We start from the raw sequence: 23,793 nt of genomic DNA, 5'->3' as shown, positions 1-23,793 counted from the left end.
AGCAAGTATACTCTTGGAAACAACCTTTCATCAGGTGTCGTCTGGCCTGGCTGCTACAGAATTTGAAAAGCTCTAAATGAGTCATTAAGGCTGTATCTCTTAAGCTCAGTTATCGGTCTTCCTGGAACATATTACGAATTTAAAATGGGCAGGAAAGTCAGTATATAGAAGAAATAGAAATTTAAGCCCTAAAATAAAATGGAGAGCACTGTAAGAGATCAGGGTTTTTTTCGTGTTTTTTTTTTTTCTTTACACTGTGCTGCTACAATCCATTTCTCTTGCTGCCCCATTAATTTTATGTTTGCTGTACACAACTCTGTGTTGGAATAGCTCAAATTGCTAGTAAATTACTACTGTTACACGATAGGATTTTCTTTTAGAGAACTTTTGTTGAATTGGGATTATTCTCCTACAAGCTGAGCAAACTGAATTTGTGAAAATTCCTATTTTGTAGGACATTTTTATCCCTACCCCCAGTGTGAAAATAAAACATTAAAAAATCAAAGGCTACCAGATAATCTTCTGCTGGAAGCAGTCTTTTTAATTAAACAGTGCTCATAGCAACTAGAAAATAATGAAAATCCACCTGGCCAAATTATTCTTATCAGATTTTAATTTTTACACTGTCATTAAAGTTTAGAAATCTTGCTGTCTGTGTACATAATCAAAGAGAACGTTTCATTTGAAAAGATGTGATAAGTCTGCAAAATATATATTGGCACATCAGGTTCCTACTTCTATTTCTGGGATTTTTTTCTGGCTCCGTATCTTGATTGATGCATAAGATTTTCTTAAGTCTTTGAGGTCACTCATGCTAGTGTCTGGTAAGCACGGGGTTGAGATGCTTGCACAGGGTGCTGGCATTGCACATTGCCATTCCCGTGTGGGTGACCCTCGATGGGTTTCCGAAGAGTTTGAGAAAAAGAGAATGATAATAATTCATTTGATGTGAGGATGAGGTGGGGGCAGTGGGGGCGGCTGCGGCGCGGGAGGGGGCAGCCAGGCCGCGAGGAGGGCCAAGGCAGCAGCGCCGGCAGCGAGGCACCAGGCTGCCGAGGCCCAGGGCCCTTGCAGTGTTTTCCTTGTCTTTCCCCTTCCCTCATGTGTTCTTTATTGTAGTGAAAGGCCGATTTAGGCAGAGAAGAATTAAGACATTCAGATTAAAACATTGCTTCTGTAATATGAAAACAAGCAAAATTACAGCTTTTCTTCTGGCCCTGCGTAGTGTTTGGTGCAATGGCTATGGTTTTCCCCCTTCTTTTTCTCATGGGGTAAGGCATGAACGTGAGGCAAGTCTAACCCAACCTACCAGGCTTCCGGCTACTGTTTGAGAGTGGCCCGTGGTCATTACATGGCCACAGCCATCACGGGCAGAGGAGGTAGAATAAACACACAGATATAGAGCTCATGGGCCAAAAGCAGTGAACTATGTAAAAAAGGCAGTAAACTATCTTTTAACAAACTAAATGTTTGATAGTACAGGTGAATCCCTCATGTTTTTAATACTAAAACTGAGTGGCTAGTTCCCAGCTTGTGTTCTTCTATGTTCAGCAAGGACAAGGCTACACTGAATTTAATGATGACTAGACCGTATTTAATGAAGGGTGACTTCCATCAGTTTCCCTTAATATTTGACACATCAACTGAAATGCTTCCCGTTTGCTTGGTAAATACTAGCCTTCACTTTTGACATATTCCAGACTTCACATACTTAGGATTAGCAATCAAGTATGGTCTCAAATTTTATCCAGAAAATGATCATTTTAAAAAACTTGAAATTGCACATCAAAATAATAAATAGAAACTCTAAATTTTTGCTTTTTCTTTATTAATCAGGCTTCAAGATAGAGTTTTGCTGCTGCTGGCCCAGAGAAGTAGTTTACTGTGCAGAATAGTATAATGCCAACAATGGATGCTGGCAAAATTAAAATGTCAATGCAGTAAATTGAAATGACTAGAATGTAAACATCTCCATTTTGGACAGTGTGATGTATAGTATCTGATTTTATTTTTTAATGTAGATGAATGCAAGCAGAGACTTACTAATTAGTAGTCATATTAAACATGTCAGTATTTTCCAAGAAAGTTTACAATCTTAGCTCCTAAAGCCAGAAGGAGATTAGAAATTGGTTCAGTACTAATCTCTTAAAAAATAAATAAAAGACAACAAAGAAGCAATCAGAAGCATTATTTCTGAGAAAAAGTAGTATTTCTACTCCTCAAGGTAGCATCCACTGGTAAGAAGACAAGACAAGGTTGTTTATTATTTAATTTAATTTTATTTTCAAATCATTTTTGGATTTTTTTTTTTAATTTATGCAATTCAGTTCCCTTTCCCTCTTCTCTGGTCCTTTTGTTTTCTGATTTTCCATCATCCCTTCATGCGGGCAGTGAATAGTCAAAGAAGCAACAGGCAACTTACCTGGGATTTGTGGGCCAACAGCCACAGCAGCCTCCTCACCTACCACCATGATAACACCTACCACCATGACCATTGCAGGATGTCAGCCTTGAAATTCCAGAAACCACCTCCTCAAAAAGGCCTTCATAATGTTCCATACTTTATCCTGCTGATGTAGCTTCTCTTCTTCTTTTTCTTCTTCTTCCTCCTCCTCTTCCCTCTTCTCTTCTTTCATTCATGCTTTTCTCATTTCAGGCACTAAAACCTTTTCAGTTTTATGGATGCTACACTTTTTCATAACCATGCCAAGGTTATTTCTGACATTTTGTGCCTTTTCCTTTCTATAACGAGACAGCCTTTGAAGAGAGGAAAAGGCTCAAAAATTCTCAATGAACCAGTTCTTCTGCCATTTGAGTAGACCATTAGATTTGAGTAGTGCATATAAAACAATCTTTGAATGCAAAGCACAGCTTACAAATCTTTTGTCAGAAATTACCTACTACAAAGAGGCATTTCTAAAATCAGTGTATCTAGACATATTGTTCTGCATTGATTCATGGATAAGTATCAAAAATCTGAATTTAACATACTTTGCCTAAAGTAAGATATGTATTATGAATGTAATTTTTGTATCTCCAGTATTTTTGCTAGCTCCCAGCAGGTATTTTCATGAAATGCTGGCTATTTTTATCTAGGATCACCTATGTGGTTTAATGTCTTTATTATCAGAAATGCACAAACCATTCCTGTGCATCATGCGCATTGTTTGATTCACTGATGAGTTACAGCACTCTGCCGAGAAGACTGAGTGCTGTGTGCCAAGTGTTCGATTTCTTGCAGCAGCTTTGGTGTCTTCATCCTTCTCTCCTACCTCCATGAGTGCATACAGCCTGAGTTCCCTGAACATGGGGACCTTACCTCGCAGCCTCTACTCCACCAGCCCGCGCGGGACAATGATGAGGCGGAGGATGAAAAAGAAGGACTTCAAAAGCTCCTGTAGGTGGTAACAGCAACCGCTTGAAATGTGCAATGAGTGGGCAGAGGAGGGGGAAGGTATAGCAAAAAGGTACAAAGTACCTTACTGAATACATACTAGTCAAAAGAGAGAACAATTGGAGTTTCTGTTAGATGTGGGGAAGCATCAGCATAAAAATGTTTATCCAATACTAAAATGAGATCAGTAGAGGCCATATGGCTTAAAGATCTCATCTGAAACATATAATGCTATGTTTTCTTCAGACAATCCTGCAAGGGTTTGTCATACTGTTACTACAGTGATTTTCAAATTCCTTTTTCAACTCTTCCCTTTTACATCAAGGAATAAAATTCATAGTTGATTAGTCAAGAATAGATTATTGGTAGGCTCAGCTATCACATAACAGGAGAAGAGCTTGCAACTGTACCTCCTATGTAGTTTTAATGTTTGCATCTACACCATAATCTGTAAAATTTTTTTTTTTTTGGTCAGGTAGAGTGACAAATAACAGTGAAGACTAAGCAGCCTTGTTTCTGGCCACTCTGCAGGGTTCAAAGCATGGGTTTCCCATGTGCCAGTAGTTTCCCAAGCCAGAGTGGATCTATTTCAGTCTGTTCCACTTTGTACATTATTATTCACTGGGCCAGAGAGCATGGTTGTACCAGTGCACAGTTTCCCAGACTCCATGTAAGCACCATCTCTCCTTTTGGCTTGTCCGTTTTCCTGTGATCACCAGGGTCATCAGCAGCTCTGTTCCTCCAGAGCAGGGAGGTGAGAACTGGCTGCATAACCACCTGCTCCAGCTAATAATGCCCACAGATTCACTCTGGAAAAACTGAGCTGCTGCAAACTGCGCTGCCACTGCCCCATATTAAAGATTTCCCATGATCAGAGCAAAATCAGAGCAAAATGGCAACCTCCAACCAAGGCTAGTCACTATGGAATCAAGAGGGAACATTTGAGAAAAGAATCGAGGTTTTGCTTTCTTGCAGAAGTTTTTGTTGCTTGCATGTTCTTGCTTATTTCTTTTTTAAAGCAAATATTTTTACATAACTTTTGCTCGTAAGTACATTTTTGCTTTTAATCTGATCAGTCATTTATCACAGCTCATCTCTTGACATGCTGGCTTCTAATACATTCTTTTGTGTCACAGGGAGATAGTGTGCCATCCATGCTAGGGTATCAGTAGGGGTCCAGCTCTTACATGTTCTCACATGCACATGAGAAACAGTAGTAGTGTTGCACTAATTGATTTGAATAGTAAAATAATGCCTGATGCAAAAATAGTTCTTAGATTGTGATATATTATAAGACTTGTTCTATACAACAAAAGACTTAATCCTGGAAGCAATTTTAATCCTGCTACAGATCTAGGAGAGAGCTGTTACTTGCGTTATTTTGTTTTTCAGATATTTTCATTCAACGAAGCATAGCCATGCAATTTGCCATCATGCAAAGGTTCAGATTTTGGACCTTTAAGACCAAAGATTTACATTAGACTTAAGTGGGAAAGTCACATAAGCACTGCAGCCCACCTAAAAGAGATTCCTAAAGTGAGAAGGCAGTGAGAATGATAATCTGCTGTGGAGGAGTTATTAAACAAATCTCTAGCTACAAGATATCAGGACAAGGCTTGGTAGTGGGTAGTTTATCCCACATTTAGCTGATCATGAGGTGTTGATATAGCTTTCCAAAACATGGGGAGCTGGCCCCATCCCTGAGTCTCCATATGCTTTGCTACCAGCAATGACTACATTAGCAACCCTGAATCAGAGCTAGCTTGAGAGGAATTGGCTACTAGCTGGCTAGCCAGGTTTGCTTGTCCTTTTCCATGAGCTGGCTTGTCAGCCCAAATAAGGTTCCTCACTTCTGTTGCTAGACTTCTACCTCTACTTGTGACTGTAGTAATCGTCAACTTAAAGACACCCAAGGGACTGAATGAAGGACAGTAACCGTGATGCAGAATGGCTGCTGCTGTACCCAGCCACAGCCCAGCAGCAGGACTCAGCAAACTTTGCCCTCTCCCTCTGTGAGAGACTTGTGAGGAGCGGGTACCACTGACTGTTGTCCTTTTCATAGAAAGGGAATAGCCTGTTGTCTTAATTTTAGTGATCCTTTTCTTAGCCCAGTTGGATTGTTTGAGGGTTGTTTTTTTTTAATGTAACTTTTAATAAATATTTTGGGATGTTATTTGGGAAGAAAAAGATGTATCAGCGAAGGATGCTATAAAGTTTTCATTGCCAATTATTTAAGAAAACCTGCATAACTTAATGTGATCATCCCAAAATTTGTGCTGATGAAGTGTGATGACATAGGGGCTGTAAGCCTTTTATGGCCGTGAGTTTGCAATCATCGCATTACTTATGCAGACCTTTCCAAACATGTGGCTGTAAAACTTAAAGCCATGCCCTACTGTCATGTGCTTTATTTATGTCATTTGCTTGCCATCTTTAATCTTCCTCTGCTTTTTCACTTTTAAAATATGGTACTTATTGTGGAAAAGCTTTTATTATTTGGTTAACATTTAAATCCTTAAGTATTTTGTAATAGGTCCATATTAGTACTTGAAAGCCAGAGACACTTATGCCAACTTACATGATCGTTATTATGGTTGCATGTCTGGTGGCAATTAGAGAGTCTCAGACATGCATTGGTGTGGTTTTCTCAGTACATCTGAGTTAGCTGCTACCAGCAGGAACAGCAAACATTTTACATTTTCCAAGGTTCAGAGTGGAGGACTGCAGGCATAATAACCCATATACTTACCTTTAAATACATCTTGTTCTGCTTCTCTCACATCTACAGGAATAAAACGAACAAATATATAACTTTCAAATTCAAGATTACAGATTTACATACTACAAAGGACATAGTACACTGGTCGCCAGGGTTGTTGCCATCTTACAGTAGGATGAAAAATATATGAGTTTGCTAAAATGTACCCCTAGCATTAGCAAACAGGGTTCAGTGGAGCCATATACATATTCGTGCACCCCTTTTAATGCAATGAGATTCCTGGCAAAGGCTGCTTCCCTGGTTGTAAAGCTTCAAACCCATCAAGCAGCCAAAAAATGGTACAGTGTTTCTTGCTGCAGTCATTGTTGAATTGGAAACCCCAACAAGTTTTAAGCATTGTTTTGAGGTCCCCATGACATTTTATATAGCCTTAGTAGAGAGCTCTTATTGCATGGTTTGGAAAGGGTATTTCCATCTCTGCTTTTCATTCCTGTTTCTGTTTGGGTTTTTTTTTGGGGGGGGAGTGGAAGTAGTTCCTAATGGTCACTTGTAAGTGTCCACATAATCAAAATATTTACTGGGCTTAGTATTAAATCCCATAAATATTAACTTAATTTGACAACATGAATTAAAACCTTAACTATCCTAAGACTTAAAATAAATGTTGTAAGACCTTTGAGATTTCTGAGTATGGCATTAGAAAATGAGTAGGAAAGTTACAGAGTTATCTAGGTGCCTGCTGCAGAGACGGAATGGACAGCTAAGTGATGGGAGAAATGCAGCTAACAAGTAGAGCGATTATTGTATGACCTTAAAGAGAGGGAGAATGGAACTTTTCTGAGCTTTGACACACTGAGCTTAGAAATTTCTGGAGCATGGATTCGGGGATCTGATATTACTAGCTTTGAATTTATCAGATCTACTCATATTTTAAGCCTTTGGAGTGCTGCAAGCTGGAGAAACCTATTTCTCATATGCAGCACTAAAGCTGGTGGCCATATCTAAGAATTGATTATTAGCATTTACGTCTGGGTATGAGCTTATCTTACTCAGTGCATATAGAGGAAACAGTAAGAATGAAGCTATTCAATAAGTACACAGTTCTTACAAAGGAAAATGAAAAAGAAGAAATGAATGAGAATTCACAGAAATTTAGAAAAGACAATTGGTTTCAGAGTCAGTTGTACTATTGAATGAAGGTTTGCTGGGAGAAAACAAACTCAGGAGTTTTTCTTGACGAGTGAAACTTTTGCAACAGAATTGTTACTGAATTGTTATCACCAAATGTGCCACATTAATCAGATTTTAGACTAACCATGGCAGAACAAAGGCCCCAAAGTGAAGGAAATACTTACACAACCCCAGGGAAACCTCTGAGATCTTTGTACATCTGTGCTAATAATATCTATAACATAAAAGTAAGGACTAATTTTTCCCACACTTAAAATATTCGACATTTAAACTACCCCTTTAGATAAGCCACAGAAGTTTTATCTAATTCTTTGTTGCTACTGCAGGCAGAAACAGGTCTTGAAGGAATTTAGAGGTGTAGAAAGTAGTAAGATAGATTTTCAGAATCCTAGGCGCTGGAGGAATATCATTACAATACTATACCATTACTTGCCTGGTCTGAATAGGAGCTGAAAAAAATCTAGTTTTCCGTCTATGACGTAGTACCATGTTTTACTGGGTGCATGTAAACAATGATAAAATACACTTTTAGGTAGAGATCAAAGAACCAAAGGTGCAGCCTGCTCCTTTCATGGGTGGTCACACAGAATCTCAAATGTTATTTTTATCTTGTCCTGTAGCACAGCCTCTTCAGAACAGGAGTGAGAATACAGGAATCTTGAAAATACAGAAGTAGCTGTCTGGATGTCTCACAGGAAGGGTTCTTCAGTCTCCTTAAGCAAACCCACAGAACTTTTTTCTCACAATCTCTTTGGATATATGGGTTGATAAAACAGGGAAGTTTTAGTTCGACATACATTACCCAGTTAGCCTGACATAATTGTTGTCAGGTAGTAAACATGTTCAAGTTGATGAGAAGAAGGCAGCCTTCTTTCTTGCAAGCAAGCCTGGACGTGCACTTTGTTGCTAACAACAGTACATTGCTGTGAGATGTTCAAAAGAGGCCCCGGGAATCAGCCTGAAAAACAGATGAGGTTGTGCCTCCAATTCTCTTAGTTCCTTTGAAAATTCTGCTCGTCCGTGCCTAAAACTTAATGTAGGTAGAATTTAGGGATGTTCTGAGGTTTTGGGGGTAGGGGTGGGAGGTCAAGCAGCTTTATTTTACACAGTGAATGAACTATCTTTTTGCATTACACCATGCAACCAGATGTTTTCTATGTCATAACTGTTTACACATCATTTATAAACTTTAGCCTAAATAGAATTTAAGAGAGATGTTTCCATGACTAGGTTCATTGTACAGATCAATTTTTGAAGAGCAATGAAATTTCTGCTGTCTGTGTATGAATGTCTTTCCCCCTGGTCTGCTCTCTTTTGTAGTGTCTTTAGCCTCTAGCACTGTTGGTTTGGCTGGGCAGGTCGTCCACACAGAAACCACAGAAGTAGTGCTGACAGCTGACCCCATTGTAGGGTTTGGAATACAGCTCCAAGGTAGCGTGTTTGCTACAGAGACCTTGTCTTCTCCACCTCTCATTTCCTATATTGAGTCTGACAGTCCGGCAGAAAGGTGAGGTTCTTTCAGACGACTGCTGAGTACATTTTGGTGAGCATTCCTCAGGGTACTTTGGGCTAGTTGTTTTGAAGTGATGATAAATTGCAGGGCCTTGCTCAATGGAAGGGTGGTGTGTAATAAACTCTGTTCTGACAATAGTATTTCATATTCCTGATCAGCTATAAGAAGGAACGACAAGCACCAGTGCCTTGATCATCCAGAGTCCTCCAGCAGGAGACTGGAAGCTATATTCATTAAAAAAGAAAAAAAATCAACTACATCTCTGAAGTCAAAATAGTAATAATTCAGTGTGCCATGGGGGGAAGCCAACTGCAGTTCTGCTCAGCTTTAGTATTTATGAAAGCTTAGGAAATATTCCACTTTTATGCTTTTGTCTCTTTTTAATCATGGCATGAGTTCATATAGAGCAACAGTTCTTGCACATGCAACTTCTAGTTGCCGCTGCAGAGCTACAACATCTGGGTCAGGGTCAGAGCTACAACAGCTCAGGGTCAGAGACAGCAGCGATGTCCACAGGTGGGGTGGAGGTGCAAAGGCTGTGCCCCTCTTCCTGGGTCGCATGACCCACACTGAGAGCATTGCTGGTGCAGAGGGGCTGCAGGGCTTGTGTCGCCCTTCAGTAAATCTGTGCCTGGGTAAACTCTTGAACTGCCATGTCACTCTTCTCTTATAAGGATAGGCTGGATGTGTTTGATAGTACTGGTCCAGGTAACGTGCGTGTCTAAAGATTGTTTTGTATCGTTGTATACCAAGGTGTGGGGTCCTGCAAATAGGAGACAGAATAGTGGCAATAAACGGTATCCCGACGGAAGACAGCACATTTGATGAGGCCAATCAGCTGCTCAGGGACTCCTCTATCACCAGCAAGGTCACTCTGGAAATAGAGTTTGATGTTGCAGGTATGAACATACTATTATTCTGTCTTACAAGAGAAGAGAAGGAATAAATCCCAAATATATTGTGCATGTTAGGTATCCAAGGTGGGGACTTTCCTCTCACATGCACCATTCAGTTGTCAAGGGAGCTAGCTGAAGAGAGTGCCTTTTTTTGTCGCTTTCTCATTGCACTTAACCCTGCAGTGTGCTTCAGAACACAAATAGCAATGACAAGTCCTGTAGAAATATCTGGTGACAGTCTCTCCTCTGAGTTATTTCCAGATGTATTTCTGCCCTGAGAGAGGAATATTTTGCTGAGCCAAGACAAATCCTCTACAGGGAAGCTAATGAAATGTTTTACTATACAGAAAAGCATTATAAAAGAGCACATAAGCAAAAAAACTCTTCAGAATTTTACTTATAGTACCTTAAACCAACAAGCTAAATAAAACAATAGAAACTGAACCAATAAAAGCTAGAAAAATCATTCTTAATGTTGCTGGTGAATCTTTAATATTACTAATAGCTTTCCCCCATTTTCTCTGTAATGTGTTTAAGTATATAGAATACACCTATAAAATCACAAATTGTGTAAATCAAATGAGCACACACTGTGTATGTGCATTGCCCAACCCACTATGTAAATAGTAAAAACATTTAAGAATTCTGTGCTGACCTGACAATAGCTCCTTTGAAGTCAGAACAGTGTCAGATGTGCTGTATTTTGCATAGTATAATTATTATTAATGGTATTATAAGTCATGATGTCAAAAGCAGGCAAAAGATTCTTAGTGTAATAATTCTAAGTGATGTTTTGTTAAGTAGATGTCTAGTATAATGTAAAAAAATAGGCCAAACACCATACGTGCATTTGTATATGTAGGAAATGGACTATTAAAAAGTAAGAAAACCGAATAATAAGAGTAGCATTTAAATGTGCCTGAAGTCACAAAGGACAATGAGGTTTGTGTTTCAGTCTCTGGATTTGTTTGTGCTCCTCCCATTTGCTTCATGAGAGCAGACTCACACTCATGGTTAGACTCTCCTGCCAGGTGTATGTTTACGTGTTTACACTGCTGTAATTTCAGCTGGGTCCTCTTCAGGCCAAGGCCCAAACCTTGGCTAGCAGCAATGCCAAATGTCAGGATTCAAATGCAGTGCTGTGTGTTCAAGCGTGTTTTGCCTTAGCCAGCACCAGACACTTCTTCATTAGTAATGTTTTGATTCCTTTTCTTCCCAGGTGATGTAAAATCCATGGCAGTTACCTTAGTGGACATTTCAAAATGTATTAAGCCTATAGCAACAAAGGCCTGAAATCCTTAAGATTTGATTTTCTGTCCTTTTAGTTAAAATCTATCTGCCAGCACTAAAATTTTCATGTGTGCTCACTGAAATTGCACATGAGCTAAAAACCTGCAGTCTCAGCTGGCTGGTGGCCCGTGCAATCTCCATAAATTCAGTTAAGCCTTAAAAAAATTGAGTTACCGTGAAATTACCAATAGAGGTATAAATCATATTTCGTATGTCCTGCTTCTTTCACTCCAGCACCCATGTTTCATCCGTGGCTATGTTGCTGACGTGATTTCATCAGTTTACACATACAGTTCCAGGTACTTGAAATTGCTGTGTCTTATAAACTATCTAACATTTTACATATTTTTTTATAGAATCAGTTATACCAAGCAGTGGAACATTTCATGTAAAGCTACCAAAGAAGCATAATGTGGAACTTGGCATCACCATAAGTTGTAAGTGAAAGTGCTTATTTTTAAGACCACATTTAGAGGATAATCTACAGATAAGTAGATCCTATAGTTAGACTCACATTAGTTTTGGTTTAAACTTCTTTCTTTTTCCTTTTCTCTAGAATGGGATGGTTAGCAGTGCTCTGTCTCTTAATGAAATACTATCTCGTAACAGATTTATATTCCCTCTCTAGCTAGTTAAAGAAGACAGAAGTTCACCAGGCCTAAAACTTGACTTATTCCTTCATGTGTAGCACATAGTTAATTCCCATTGAAGTTAATTTTCAAAAAGAAGTCAATGGAATTAGGTACATGCAAAAGTACTTCCATACCTAGGGAAGTTGCAAATAATCTGTCATGGCCTCTCACAGACTCCTGAACATTATCCATTCAGAGTGGGGCTCTGAATTGAAGAATTCAAGAGTTCTTGCAGGCAGAAGGATCCGCTTATATGAGGTTATTTTCTGTACCAGAGCTTGATAATACTTCCTCAGACTGTATTTAAAAATAATTCTTTCCAATTACTTTTTACATGTTTCTGGTCTTAATTGCAAGGAGCTGTGGAATTGCACAGCTGCAACTGTCATGTAATGCAGAAGCATGCGCTACACCGGGCAGACCTGTGTGTGCTAGGGCAGGTAATGAAACCACCTCTTCCTACTCCCAACCCTCCCACTTATAAATCTGCTCTTGAAAACTATCAGTGTCCACCAAAAACTAGTGGGCAGTCTTAAATATGCAGGTCGCATAGGAATATCCCCTTTCACTAAGGTTTTCAGATCGCTGAAGAAGATAAGAAGGGCATGTGTTTGTCTAAGGCCGGAATCTGGCCTTACTGGAATTAGCATTCCATTATGGTTATGGCCTTTCTTAGACTATTAGCCTTTTTTGGAATTATTCATATGTCTTGGGGGGGGAGGTTGTGCTTTGACTTATATTCTCAAAGCTTTTACCAGCACAAAGAAATAAAATTAATCAAAAGTACAGCAGGCACTCAGTGCTAAGAATTACATCCAAGGAACAAATGAGAGACACTGCAGACCTGTTTCCTTGTGTTACATACTGGAATGAGGAGTTGTTAGACTCTGTAAAAAATGGTGCTTGAAGCAAAATCGTAGGTCTAGGTATATTTGTGCAAATGAAAGTATTAGAAAATGAGAAAACCTGTTCTATTGAACAGTATTCTTAGCATCAGTAATGGTCTGTGGGATTATGGTAGAAATATTGTCTTCCTAGTAATTTAGTTAATATTGTTTTGGGGAATTCAAACACCTCGTACTTTTTTGTGTGGTGGGAATAAATTTTGAATGGAAAGTTAATGTGCCTGATATATAGTATTTAGCACTCTTGCAAACTCTGCACACCTTCCTCTCTTGCAACTGAATTTCCTTTGGTTGCTGCTTTATGTTCAGAGGAACACCTAGCTGGTGTTAGCTCTGCTCTTCTGAATATACTGCAGTATATTTAATATGTAAGTTAAATTATTATATATAATAAACCCACTTGTGAATAATATTTAATACATATGAACTGTGTCTAAGATTGTTTAACTCTTTATTCGGTTTTAAAGAATTTATATTATTAATGGAAAGTTTGTAAATTTGCTTGGTAGAAATCTTGAATTGCTTCTTTTCATGCTTGGTTTTCAGTACTTTGCTCTGTTCTAATTTACTCCCTAAATGAGGCAGTGTGATTGGAAGAATATGAGTGGTTTTATATTCATTTTGTCAAATTTTTGTCAGGACATTTTATCACATTAGCATGCCTTTTATTACTACTGATATTGTCAGAGAGCTATATGATTTCTTTTAAAAAACAAATGGAATACTAAGTTGTAACTCAGCAGAGTTGGTATGACCAGGCTTCAAGCAGAAATGATGCAGGAGATCAGGTTAATTCACTCTTGAGCTTGATCTTGGTAAGTGCTAGAGACCTGTTTCATCATCTCTCTTTTCAAGGTTGTGGAGTTAATAGTGAGTGAGAAAGTACTCTCTCTATAAAAACATTGCAGAGAGCACCTGTTTTGTTTTCCATATCCCCAATTTTGTTTGGTATTTGGATGACAAAGTCAAGAGATGACCAAGACAGACAAGACAGACACTTTTTGTTAGAGGAAGATGCAGGCCTCACCTCAGGTTGACACTTCAGCATATGCTTAATTTTAAGTCCAGGAGTTATTTAAGTCAGATGTTAAGATGCAGACATCCTCAAAGTAGAATTTATTTCTCTTTCTTTGTGTTGTTTTCCTTGGTAGTAAACATAAAGTTGGCTTGCATGGAATTACAGCCAGGTACTTGAAGGCCTATATATCCAAGGTGGCACCAAACAGTAAAGACAGTTAAGCTAATTCATGGTCTTTGGAAAACATGAAGTAGAATAGAGGAAGAGACTAAGTTTTCCTTAGTTTCAGATTTATTAATTCATTCATCCACCTCCCCCAAAAAACAAACAGAAAACACCTTAGATAGCAGAAACCCCTAGAAAGTAAGGCAGAAGAAAGTCTCATGAGAATCGTTGTAAATCTGGGACACTGAGTTTCGGGTAGTGAATGTTAGTTCTCTCTCAGTATAATGGCCTTACCCAGTGCTGCCTTAACACACACACTGAACTTCTGTCATCCTTCGTCTGTCCTTCCCTTATCCCTGCAATATCTGTCTAAGATTGACCCATCTTGCCATTAATATCTGCTTACACTCAGTACGGAGCCTACTGCATAGTTTGCAAAGATAAATGACTATATATTTCATGATGCAGCTACCACCATTTGCACCCCCAGTTACCTGGCTGGAGCAATTAGAATGTCTCGGGTTTTAAAACTAGGTCATTCAAATGAAGCGTGACACAGCAGTGCATGTGTGTGTCATTACCTTTTCAGAAGAGAATCATTCCATAGGAGGAGGATAGCTTTCTAGTAGATGTATGGTGTTCAAATCTGTTACAATTTATTTGCCAGCTGTATTGATTTTAGACCATGTAATGGAATATAGATTTTTTTTAAGTTTTTTTTTTTGATTTTTGTGACACTGGCTACTTAATCATAGACTAATATTTTTTAAATACATTAAATTATGTCCTAAAAAAATTACTTACTAATACAGTCTGGTAATTGTAGTTAACAGCTCTTTTTTTCCCTTCTTTCTTTCTTTCTTAAGTAAGATTCTGATATCCTTACCGTAATGAACTGCAGCACCTTGCTTCATAAGTAATCTCTCTGAAGCTAATGGGACTACTCAAGGAATAAGAAGCTGTAAAGCTGGTAAGAATATCAGAATCTCACACAAACTATCATCAGTTTTTCTAAGACATTTTGACTAGCACCTAAACTATACTCTGCTTTGCTGCTTTTGCATCTTATCAGAAAGAAAGCATGTAAATATCTGAAGATATTTAACATTGGCTATGGGAGTTGACTTTCTAAAACTTGTTTCCGTATATTTTGGGATTTCATCTAGCAAAATTCATTTTGCAATGTTACAAGTAACCATTTTCAAGACAGGGCATGAAGACAGAACCAGCAAGTTTCTCAGCTGCTGCTGATAAACCATTGCTTAAAGAACAAAAGAACTACTTCAGTGTACTTTTAATAAGTTCTTCCCTCTATTTAATAAGCACACTATAAAAAAAAAGTCCAGTAGCTGGTAAAAGGCATTGAGAGTCAGTAGACTGGCTTTGTGTAAAAAGTGTTTTTTCATCCATGAGTATTTTCCTCTGAACTTTGTTCAGAGTTTGATCAAACTCCAAAACTTGAAGTCAGAGCCCCATAAGTGGGTGAGGTGCTAGGTGAGATGTCCACCCAAAATCTATTAAACAACTGACTGTGTTTCAGTCACATCGCTTTTTAATTTGGGTTAGCAATGAAATAAGAAAGGCAGTTTGAGTTTTTGTTTTCCTAATACAACAGCTGATCTACAGAACTGACAACACATCACTGAATTGGCTTTCCTTTGTGGGGGAGTCTTTACTGGTAGAGTTAGGGTGGAGGCCTGGGACTGAGTCTTACAATCACAGAATAATTTAAAGAGTAACCGAAGGGGACTCTGGAGGTAATTTGGCTCAATCCCCTGCTCAAAGCAGGGCCAACTTAGATCAGGTTGTTCGGGGCCTTTTTCAGTTGAGTTTTGAAAATCTCCAAGGATAGAGATTGCACAGCCTCTCTGGGCCTTCACCTTTCCTGTATCCAGGATCTAAGTTATACCAATTTTTAGTACCAGCAAATGCTGGAGAAGTATTTCCCATCTTCCTTCCCCTGCTGCCCCCAATGTGATTCTATCCCCTGGATTTGTGTGGTGAAGCTCAGTTTTTTATGCCTGTTTGTGGTCTTTGCAAGTGTAGGTTTGATGTTTGATAGGGACTGGTTTTTTAATTGCTTTTTGAAAACAAAAATAACTCAGAAACTACACATAAAAATGGAGAGTTAAGGCTGTACAGTGTCACTTCAAACATCTTGTGTTAATTAACTAGGATATATTTTTGAATTGCACAGTCAAATAGTACTTTCTCGCCGGGACTCTTGCTTCCCTGCTCTCTGGGGAGAGATGGAAGTGGGCTGTGTAGCGAAGAGGACTGCTGTCTCCAGTGCTCCTGCTTCCTTTTGGGTATTGGATGGAGGTTGCATAATGAATGAGGCGGGGGACTGCAGAAAGCAAAAGGAGATGATCTCATGGTCAAGATAGTTCAATGCTACCCTGGAGAAATTAGTTTTATCCTTTTCCGTGCAATAAAGTTATGCTGAGACGCTAGTCATTCTATAGGGAGAAAGAAAAAAAAAAGATCTTCCACAGGTGGCTGCTTGATTTTCTGGGAAAACATTGAGATCCTGGGGTCACATTTGCAGAAAGGCTGTTGCTATTGCTGCAAATGCCAGTAGTTGTGCTTTGAACATGGAAGGTATTATTCATTACAAACTACTGTGAAAAATTAGGGCATAGGTATCTCATTGCTCACCCTAAATTGTCATACTTTGACCTAAATGCTCCCATGTTTCATTTCCTCATCTGTAAAATAAGAATAATAGTACTCCGTCTTCTTGTGGGGGACAGAGCCTGTTCACTAATGTTTGGGAAGCAATCTTAAGCTACGGTGATGTGCAGTACAAAAGCTCAGGAGGAAATTAATGATTTTATCTCTGCAACAGAACTTGAATAGTTGCAGTAAGTATGTCATGGACATTGAACAGCAAGAATTAAACAAAGAGTGGACTATCTGCTTATTAAGGGCTTGTCAACATGGGGGGAGTTTATTTCACACTGAGCATTGTTTGCTGCCTAGGAAAAGGCTTTCATTCCCCAGACAAAATTAACAGCACAGAGTGACTGACCAAAAACTGCGGGTTCACACTTACTCAGTTTGAAACTGTAGAAAGTTTGTGTGTGATATCTTATCCTTTGCAACCACATGGACTCTATGGATGTTTCATTTTGGTCCTTGATTCTTCTCTGTTCTAACACCTTTATTGCACTGTTCCTGTACTCAGTTTGTTTGCACTTGCACTTTTGGAACAATAAAGGATTGTTTTCTTTAGTTCTGTTAATTTTTATGAAAATTGTACAGCTTGCAAAAAGTTATTTTCTATTCTCTAAGTTGCAACAGAAGTGTTTTCTGAAAGCATGTTTTTTTGGACAAAGTTCTCAAAGTCCTTGAAAGTCTTTGTACCTCTGTCTTCTGGGTTTTCAAGATAGTGTGTTTGAAATACAGCTATTTAGCAGTAGTTAAACAGTTCCTTTGTACATTCAAAAGCTTGCTTGGCCAGGGCAGCCAAGATTAACCAGGGTCTGTTAGAATACTGTTGGAAATGTTATTGTTAATGCACCTTGTGGTTGCTGTAGGAGAAGAGCTGTCATTTTCCACCAAACAGAAGAATCATGAGCTGCTAAAGTAACTGACATCAAGATCTTGTAGGTGGTCCTACCACAGCCTGGAAGCTTTTTGGTGATTGTTAGTCAGGCATTGGAGCCTAATGGAGAAGGACTTTCTCTGCATGGATGCAGAGGCCTTGGTAGGCACAGCGTAGAAATGCCTCAGAGCAGCTAAAGAGCCCTACGTGGGCAAAGCCTTTAGTACTTTCAGGAGAACTGAGACCTTGCAGCACACAGCAACATTTTAATATCAGCACTCTCTTCTACAGCAATGCTCCCAAGAGTCAGTCTGTGTTTACCACATTGACTACCTCCTGTTCACAGCAGCTGGAGGCAGTATGCTTCCCAATGGCAGAGAGCAGGCGCTGCACCTCTCTCTAAAAACATATCTTTTGTCAAGTTCTTAAGTTCTGCCCACTGCTTGCTATGTCAGATCTTTAGTACGATCTTCTGTCAGCAAACACATGAAACTCCCCAAGATATTGTGCTAAATGAAGCTGCTCCAAGAAATGTTCTTCTGGAAGCAATCAGTCCTTATTGTCTTCTCCCTGTGGTTTTCTGGGGTAGTTAACTGCTTCGCTAACAGCCAAAAGTCAAGCTTAGTAGCATTGTGAATGGCTTGCAGAGCTGTCTCACAGAAACATGTCAAATACTTCTGCACAAATCATTAATTAATTGCAATGACTGGCACTGTAGAGCAGAGCCTCCTTTTAACCATGACAGACAAATAACAAATTGAAAATTATGTCAGATATCTCCTAAAGAGCTGAGTTAGGTGTGCAAGGAGAGAACTGGCGGGGATTTTAGTAATCTGACTGTTGCTGGCATTGCAATGGGTCCAGTATCTCTCCAGTACAGAGTGGGGAAAAGTCCACAGTACTTAAGGCTCTGCAGTTGTATAGAGGAGCAAGTTCCTCATCAAAAGAGCCACTGGTTTACTTCAGGGGAAACACTGAGTCACGTTGAAGCAAGCATCCATGTGATGTAAGCTGCGTCTGTGCAGATGTGATAACTGCATATCAACCACTGTGCCTCAGTTATCCGTAGCATCTTGTTTGTTGTAAAGTAGGTGTCTCCTTTCTCACCCAGGCAGCACTATCTTCTTACCTCCGTCTTAAGCGCTGGAGACAGGGGTGGATGTAAAGGATGTGGCATAACCTACTCAGTAGAAATGTTGCCAGAATAGCTCTGTTGGTCAGGGCTATGGTAAAAGATGTTTTATGTGTGACAGAAATATTCTGGCAAAAGCTCCACATCAGTAGTTGTGCTGAAAGTTTCTACTAACAAAAGTCTCCCCGTATGTCTCGTACCTACACAGCGTATTATTATATATCACTGCAGCTGTACCATGATATCTTTGCTTGGTTCAGTCCTGGCCTAACCTGGAGCACAAACATGTCAGGTTGAATTCGTTTTGCACCAGTCACCTTAATTCTAGCATTTTCTGATTTTTTAGAAGTAGAATTAAAAATCTTACTGCTTTTTTTTTGTTTGTTTTTATTTATGTATGTTTAATGTAGGGGGGAAGAAATATAATATAGATATATAATGTGTATGAAATACTGATTTATATACATAATTAGCCCATGTGAATATATACAAATAAAAACAGATACTTGTGTGTATTCTTTATTGCAGCTCCATCCAGTAGAAAACCAGGGGACCCTCTGGTTATTTCTGATATCAAGAAAGGAAGTGTTGCTCACAGGTGAGACATTCAGGCTCCCAGTAGAAATGTGTTTCCATCATATAGCCAGTCAGACTCAGCTCAAACAGAGGGAGCTTGCAGGAGATTTTTATTTTGTGCAGACTAGTTACAAGTGACATGGCCACTAAGTTAAGAAACAATTATTTAGAAAAATCTAAGTTCTATACTAGTATTTGTATCTTCTAAAATACCTTGCTTTACTGGTATTTCATGTAAGCCTGTTTGTTTGTTTATTCACAGAACTGGGACACTAGAACTGGGTGATAAGTTGCTTGCAATAGATAACGTTCGACTTGACAATTGCTCAATGGAAGATGCAGTACAGATCCTTCAGCACTGTGAGGACCTTGTAAAGCTAAAGATCCGCAAAGATGAAGATAATTCTGGTATTAGCAATGAGCCTATTACAAATTATGTGTATTTTCAAGTATTTTAGAATATAGGGTTATTCTTTTGCATTTAGACTTAAGAGAAATGGTTTTATTAAACATTACTGATTTTTGCTAATGCTAATTTAAAAATGTCAAAGTAAAAAAAAATTTTAAGGGTTTATAAATTTTTAGATTACCTCAGTGGCTGTCTTGCCTGCAAGAGCAGTGCTGCAAAAGGAGGTCTTTTGTTTTCTGGAAAGGCAGTTTCCCTTCAGATGTAGCCATATAAGATTGATCTTTCTCTTGGAAGCATATTGAAATTTTCTCTGCTTTTAAGATTGGAATCATGGATAGCAAAGCATGGTCCATAGGCCTCAGTTCTCCAGCAGAGTGGTGAAGTGCATGCTTAATGCATAATCATATAAACTTGACTTCAGTATGACTGTTCACATGCTTAAAGGTAAGTAGTACTTTACATGCTGTGCTAGATGGCTGATGGGGGAGCAATATATGATCAGCCTAGCTGATGTAACAAAGCTGCCATCATTTTGCACACTTATAACTATTAATATTCCTGGTTCTTCCCAATTACGGAATGCACAGAAGCAAAATTTTGCCTGGAGATAATAAAGCAAGTTCTGTTATGCATTCTAGTGACAAAGGAAGTCAGATAATTATAACTGCCATTATTACTGCTATTTATGTTATGGTATTGCATAAAGGCACGAACTGTGGATTCACTTGTCTTAAGCTCTACACAGTCTCACACAAAAAAAGGCACTGCCTGTTGCACCTTATTGTTTAAAAAAACTAATCAAGTATAACTGTTGAAATAGTGGCTAGAATTGCAGTAGAATGCTTTTAATTGATACAAATCTTTTCTACTTCTGAAAGCAAACAGAAAATATCTCCTCACAATACAAGGCAAAGGTGGACGCATTTAGCATCTTGTGAAAATTGGCTTTTAGAAATAAGTTTTGATCGAGCAAGGTGAAAGGTTATTGGGGGCATGGATATTTAGGCCCCAGCAGGTCATGAGGTGGTATTTGCTAAGTATAGTTGGGACATCTTGGACAAAGGCTGGCCTCACTGGCCATGGGCTGTGCATCCAAAGAACACCTGATTGACGGCTGTGTTATAAAACTGAGCAAAACAGGTATCTTACAAAGGGAGCAAATTGCAGCTACACTTGACAGAAGTTTGACAGTAAAAATGCCTGTAGAAGGGAAGTGTTTTTCCTGCACACAAGAAACCGTCATTTAAATGTTCATGGCAGCCCAGGATCCCTCTTCCCATTTGGAAGTTCCCACCTGGGTAGTACCTCTGCGGAGAAATTACCAGCAGCCTGTAGAAGAGGGGCACGAGCAGGGCCTTGTAGAAGAGATAATAACTTCTCTCACACTTCTAAACACTGTGTGGGTTTTTCTCGACTCATGGGCCTCTTTCCAGGACAGCTTTTGTTTCCATTGAAGTTGGTACACATTTTCTGTTATCATCTCCACTGAAATGTGGATTTTAGTCTTTATCCCTGTAGAATACCATCTTTGGCCTCTTAGGTACTGCACACCAGGGTAGATGGTGTAGATTTTAGTCTGTGTGGGATTCTTATTCCATGCAATGCAAATGCGTATTGCTTAATTTACAATTACAGTATATGTGTATCAATACCTCTGTATCAAGATTCTCATACAGCTACAGTGTCTTATCCAGATAGGACTGATGTAACTGAACATATTCAAATGTAGATGGACAACTAATCAGGGACCTACTGAACAAGATTCTCTATACAAACGATTCTTATAACGGTTGAATAGCTGCCAAAGCATAATTAAAAATGTTTAAAGCAGATCTCAGACATTTGAGATCTAAAATGAATGTGTCCCCTAAAATGATAAAAAAATTAAAAACGGTGGCAAATCAGTAGCAAAAGTGTAAGAAAAAGTGCACCTCAACTAAAATCGATTTTAATTATATTTGCCAGTTATGAATGCCTGACTGATTTTTCTCATATAAAGAGCGACTGTGCTTCTTTAACTTAACAGCACAAATCATTAATAAATCCCCCAAGAAAAGAAAAGCCTGATGCTAATAAATGGGTAGGCATGGAGCACTCCAGAACAATTTCTAAATTACAGAATTAGATTAAGATTTTACCTTCTCTAACTTCTCATGATGTCCTTTTTTGAAGAGGGCAGGGCAGGGAGGAGGGGTTTCTGCCTCCCTAGGTTCTCATTCCCTCTCTGTGTTTCAAGCTCTTTCTTTTGATATTTATTTTAAAGTATTTTTAGCTTCTTCTAGCTGTTCCTTCAGCCTTCTGTTTTTCCTTTCTCTGCTCTCTCTCCTTTTCCTCCCTGTGCCAGACAGTTGTATATAGCTCAAAGCTGTGTTCCTCATAGCCAAACCTGCAAGCAAAGTCAGTAGCAGAGTAATACATGTCAAGTGCTCCCTCAGGCTTTGCACTTTAGTCTGTGTTAATGACATATTACTCTGAAAAGCAAGAGACCAGTAAACAGAACAGAGGCATTGCAGCGCAGAGGATCTACTTTTATTAAATGTGGTTTCAAAGAATTATCCACAATTACATTACTATGAGAAAATAAAAAGGGAAAATCTCACAAAACATGAGACCCTAAAACGTGATAATTTGATTACATGCCTTCTGCAGATGGAAATAATGTTTTCAGCAGAAAGTACTGTTCTCCATTTTTTTTCCTGACAGCTTTCCATTCTGAGGCTAATTTTATCTCCTGATTAACCTAATGGCTGCCACCCTTTTAAAATATCATAATTCTTAGCTTTCATGGCAAAACTGGCTTTCATTGTGAATTCAGGCCACATATGTTCTTGAATAGCAAGCCTTCCTGCTGCCTGGCAAAAACACTGAAAATAATAATGTAGCAATTTGACATTTCATGTGTTCTATCATTAATTTTGTTAACTAGAGCTAACCAGAAGAAACACATAATGTACCAGTCTCCTTTTAAGTTATTCACTAAGATCTATAAACCTTCAACTTTAATGTGGCAGGGCTGCTGCATGATTAATATCTTCTTATTCGCTTACCATTGATAACAGAGAAACATCAGTATTGTGTTGACACTTAGCAAATACCAGCTATTGCATTTTCAGTTAGTTTGGTGGTTTACTTTACATCATTCTGTTGAAGTGCTGCATTAGTGTTGAAGTGCATTAGTGTGAATGCCACAACTATCTATGTAGATATTACCAATGTTGGATGTCGAAGGATTTATCATTGATCCATAATTGGTCTTACAGGCAACCAAGAACTGCCACTTTTTCTGCTGTACAGTGGCAGCTTCCTTGCTAGCCCACTGTATGCCCATCAGTGGCTCCAGCAGGGTCTTGGACATTTTTTGGAAACAGTGTGTCAGATAAAGTATAGTCTGTGTGAACTGTGTCGAGGGCCAAGACCCTGTTGACAATGTGCAAGTAGGAATCCAAGGCCAACACGAGGTGTGAAAGACCTAGTGTTCCTTGCTGAATGAGTACTGCTAATTCTTCTTCTCTCCTTTAATTTTAAATGTGTATGATTTCCTTTATGTGGATAGCAAGTAGGAAATAGGAGGGAGCAGAGGTAGGAGGAAGCTATAAACTTAAGTTCACTGCAGATTGGAAAGAGAGAAAATAGCTTAAAAGATAGTAATGTCTCCCCAGCTCTGCTGAAGTACCATGTTCAACATTAGAAGAAAGCAACTCTTTAAACCTTTGCTGGTGATGCAGGTTTCTTTTTTCCTTTTAAAATTATACTATCTACTTGAGCAAAAATGGGAACATTTAAATTTCCTAACTTGTCTCAGGTTACTGCTAATAGCATTTGCTGAATAGTCATCCTAGATATTTTCCACACTCGTTGAGCCATTCAGAATGTCATTACCCAAAGATCTAGGAAAAGTTGCCTGCCAGGCTGGACACCCTGGCTGAATACCAATATCATTAGATAGGCAAGGGAGCATTTGTTATTTTGATCTGAGGAGAAATCTGACATTTAAAACTTTAAAATACCCCCTCACAACTAAAAGATATTACAGTTGGTTGCTCTCCTGCTGTGATACTTTTGGATAATATGTAAAGAGCATGCACTGTATTAATATAGCAGCCTTTGTTTTTGCTGCAGCACCTGTTAAGGTATTGTTTAAGGAAAAATAAATTGCATTTAGCTTAGCCATTCATGCATTCTTCTCCATTTCTGGTGGTAGTTTGGTGAGACCAAGATTTCAAAATAATGCAAATGAAATGAAAACTAATGCAGTTGTTGTTTAGTTTAGTTGATAAACACAGAATTCAGAAGCTATTTTTGATTGCATCTGCTATGAAAACTCAAAACTTGTCCACCAGAAACATGGGATATATTCCAGGTTTTCTCAGTAAAACAACTGCTCATCGTATGATGACTTCTGACTT

The 23,793-nt window shown here is 38.8% G+C and overlaps 1 protein-coding gene across 1 annotated transcript in view; it reads left to right on the top strand.

Moving 5' to 3' along the window:
- The window catches only part of GRIP1 (glutamate receptor interacting protein 1), a 96,986-nt gene that overhangs the window by 48,827 nt on the left and 24,366 nt on the right, over nt 1–23,793 (top strand). The window contains exons 9-15 of the mRNA XM_026070023.1: nt 2,392–2,547; nt 3,242–3,397; nt 8,625–8,811; nt 9,571–9,716; nt 11,360–11,440; nt 18,931–19,000; nt 19,241–19,386. Of these exons, the coding sequence (XP_025925808.1) occupies nt 2,392–2,547; nt 3,242–3,397; nt 8,625–8,811; nt 9,571–9,716; nt 11,360–11,440; nt 18,931–19,000; nt 19,241–19,386 (942 nt within the window). The remainder of the gene's footprint in view (nt 1–2,391; nt 2,548–3,241; nt 3,398–8,624; nt 8,812–9,570; nt 9,717–11,359; nt 11,441–18,930; nt 19,001–19,240; nt 19,387–23,793) is intronic.

This window comes from Apteryx rowi, unplaced genomic scaffold (assembly GCF_003343035.1).
Source record: "Apteryx rowi isolate R43461 unplaced genomic scaffold, aptRow1 scaffold_302, whole genome shotgun sequence".
NCBI classification, from domain to species: Eukaryota; Metazoa; Chordata; class Aves; order Apterygiformes; family Apterygidae; genus Apteryx; species Apteryx rowi.
The sequence above is the reverse complement of the archived record's forward strand: the minus strand, read 5'-3'. Positions and strand labels throughout refer to the sequence as shown.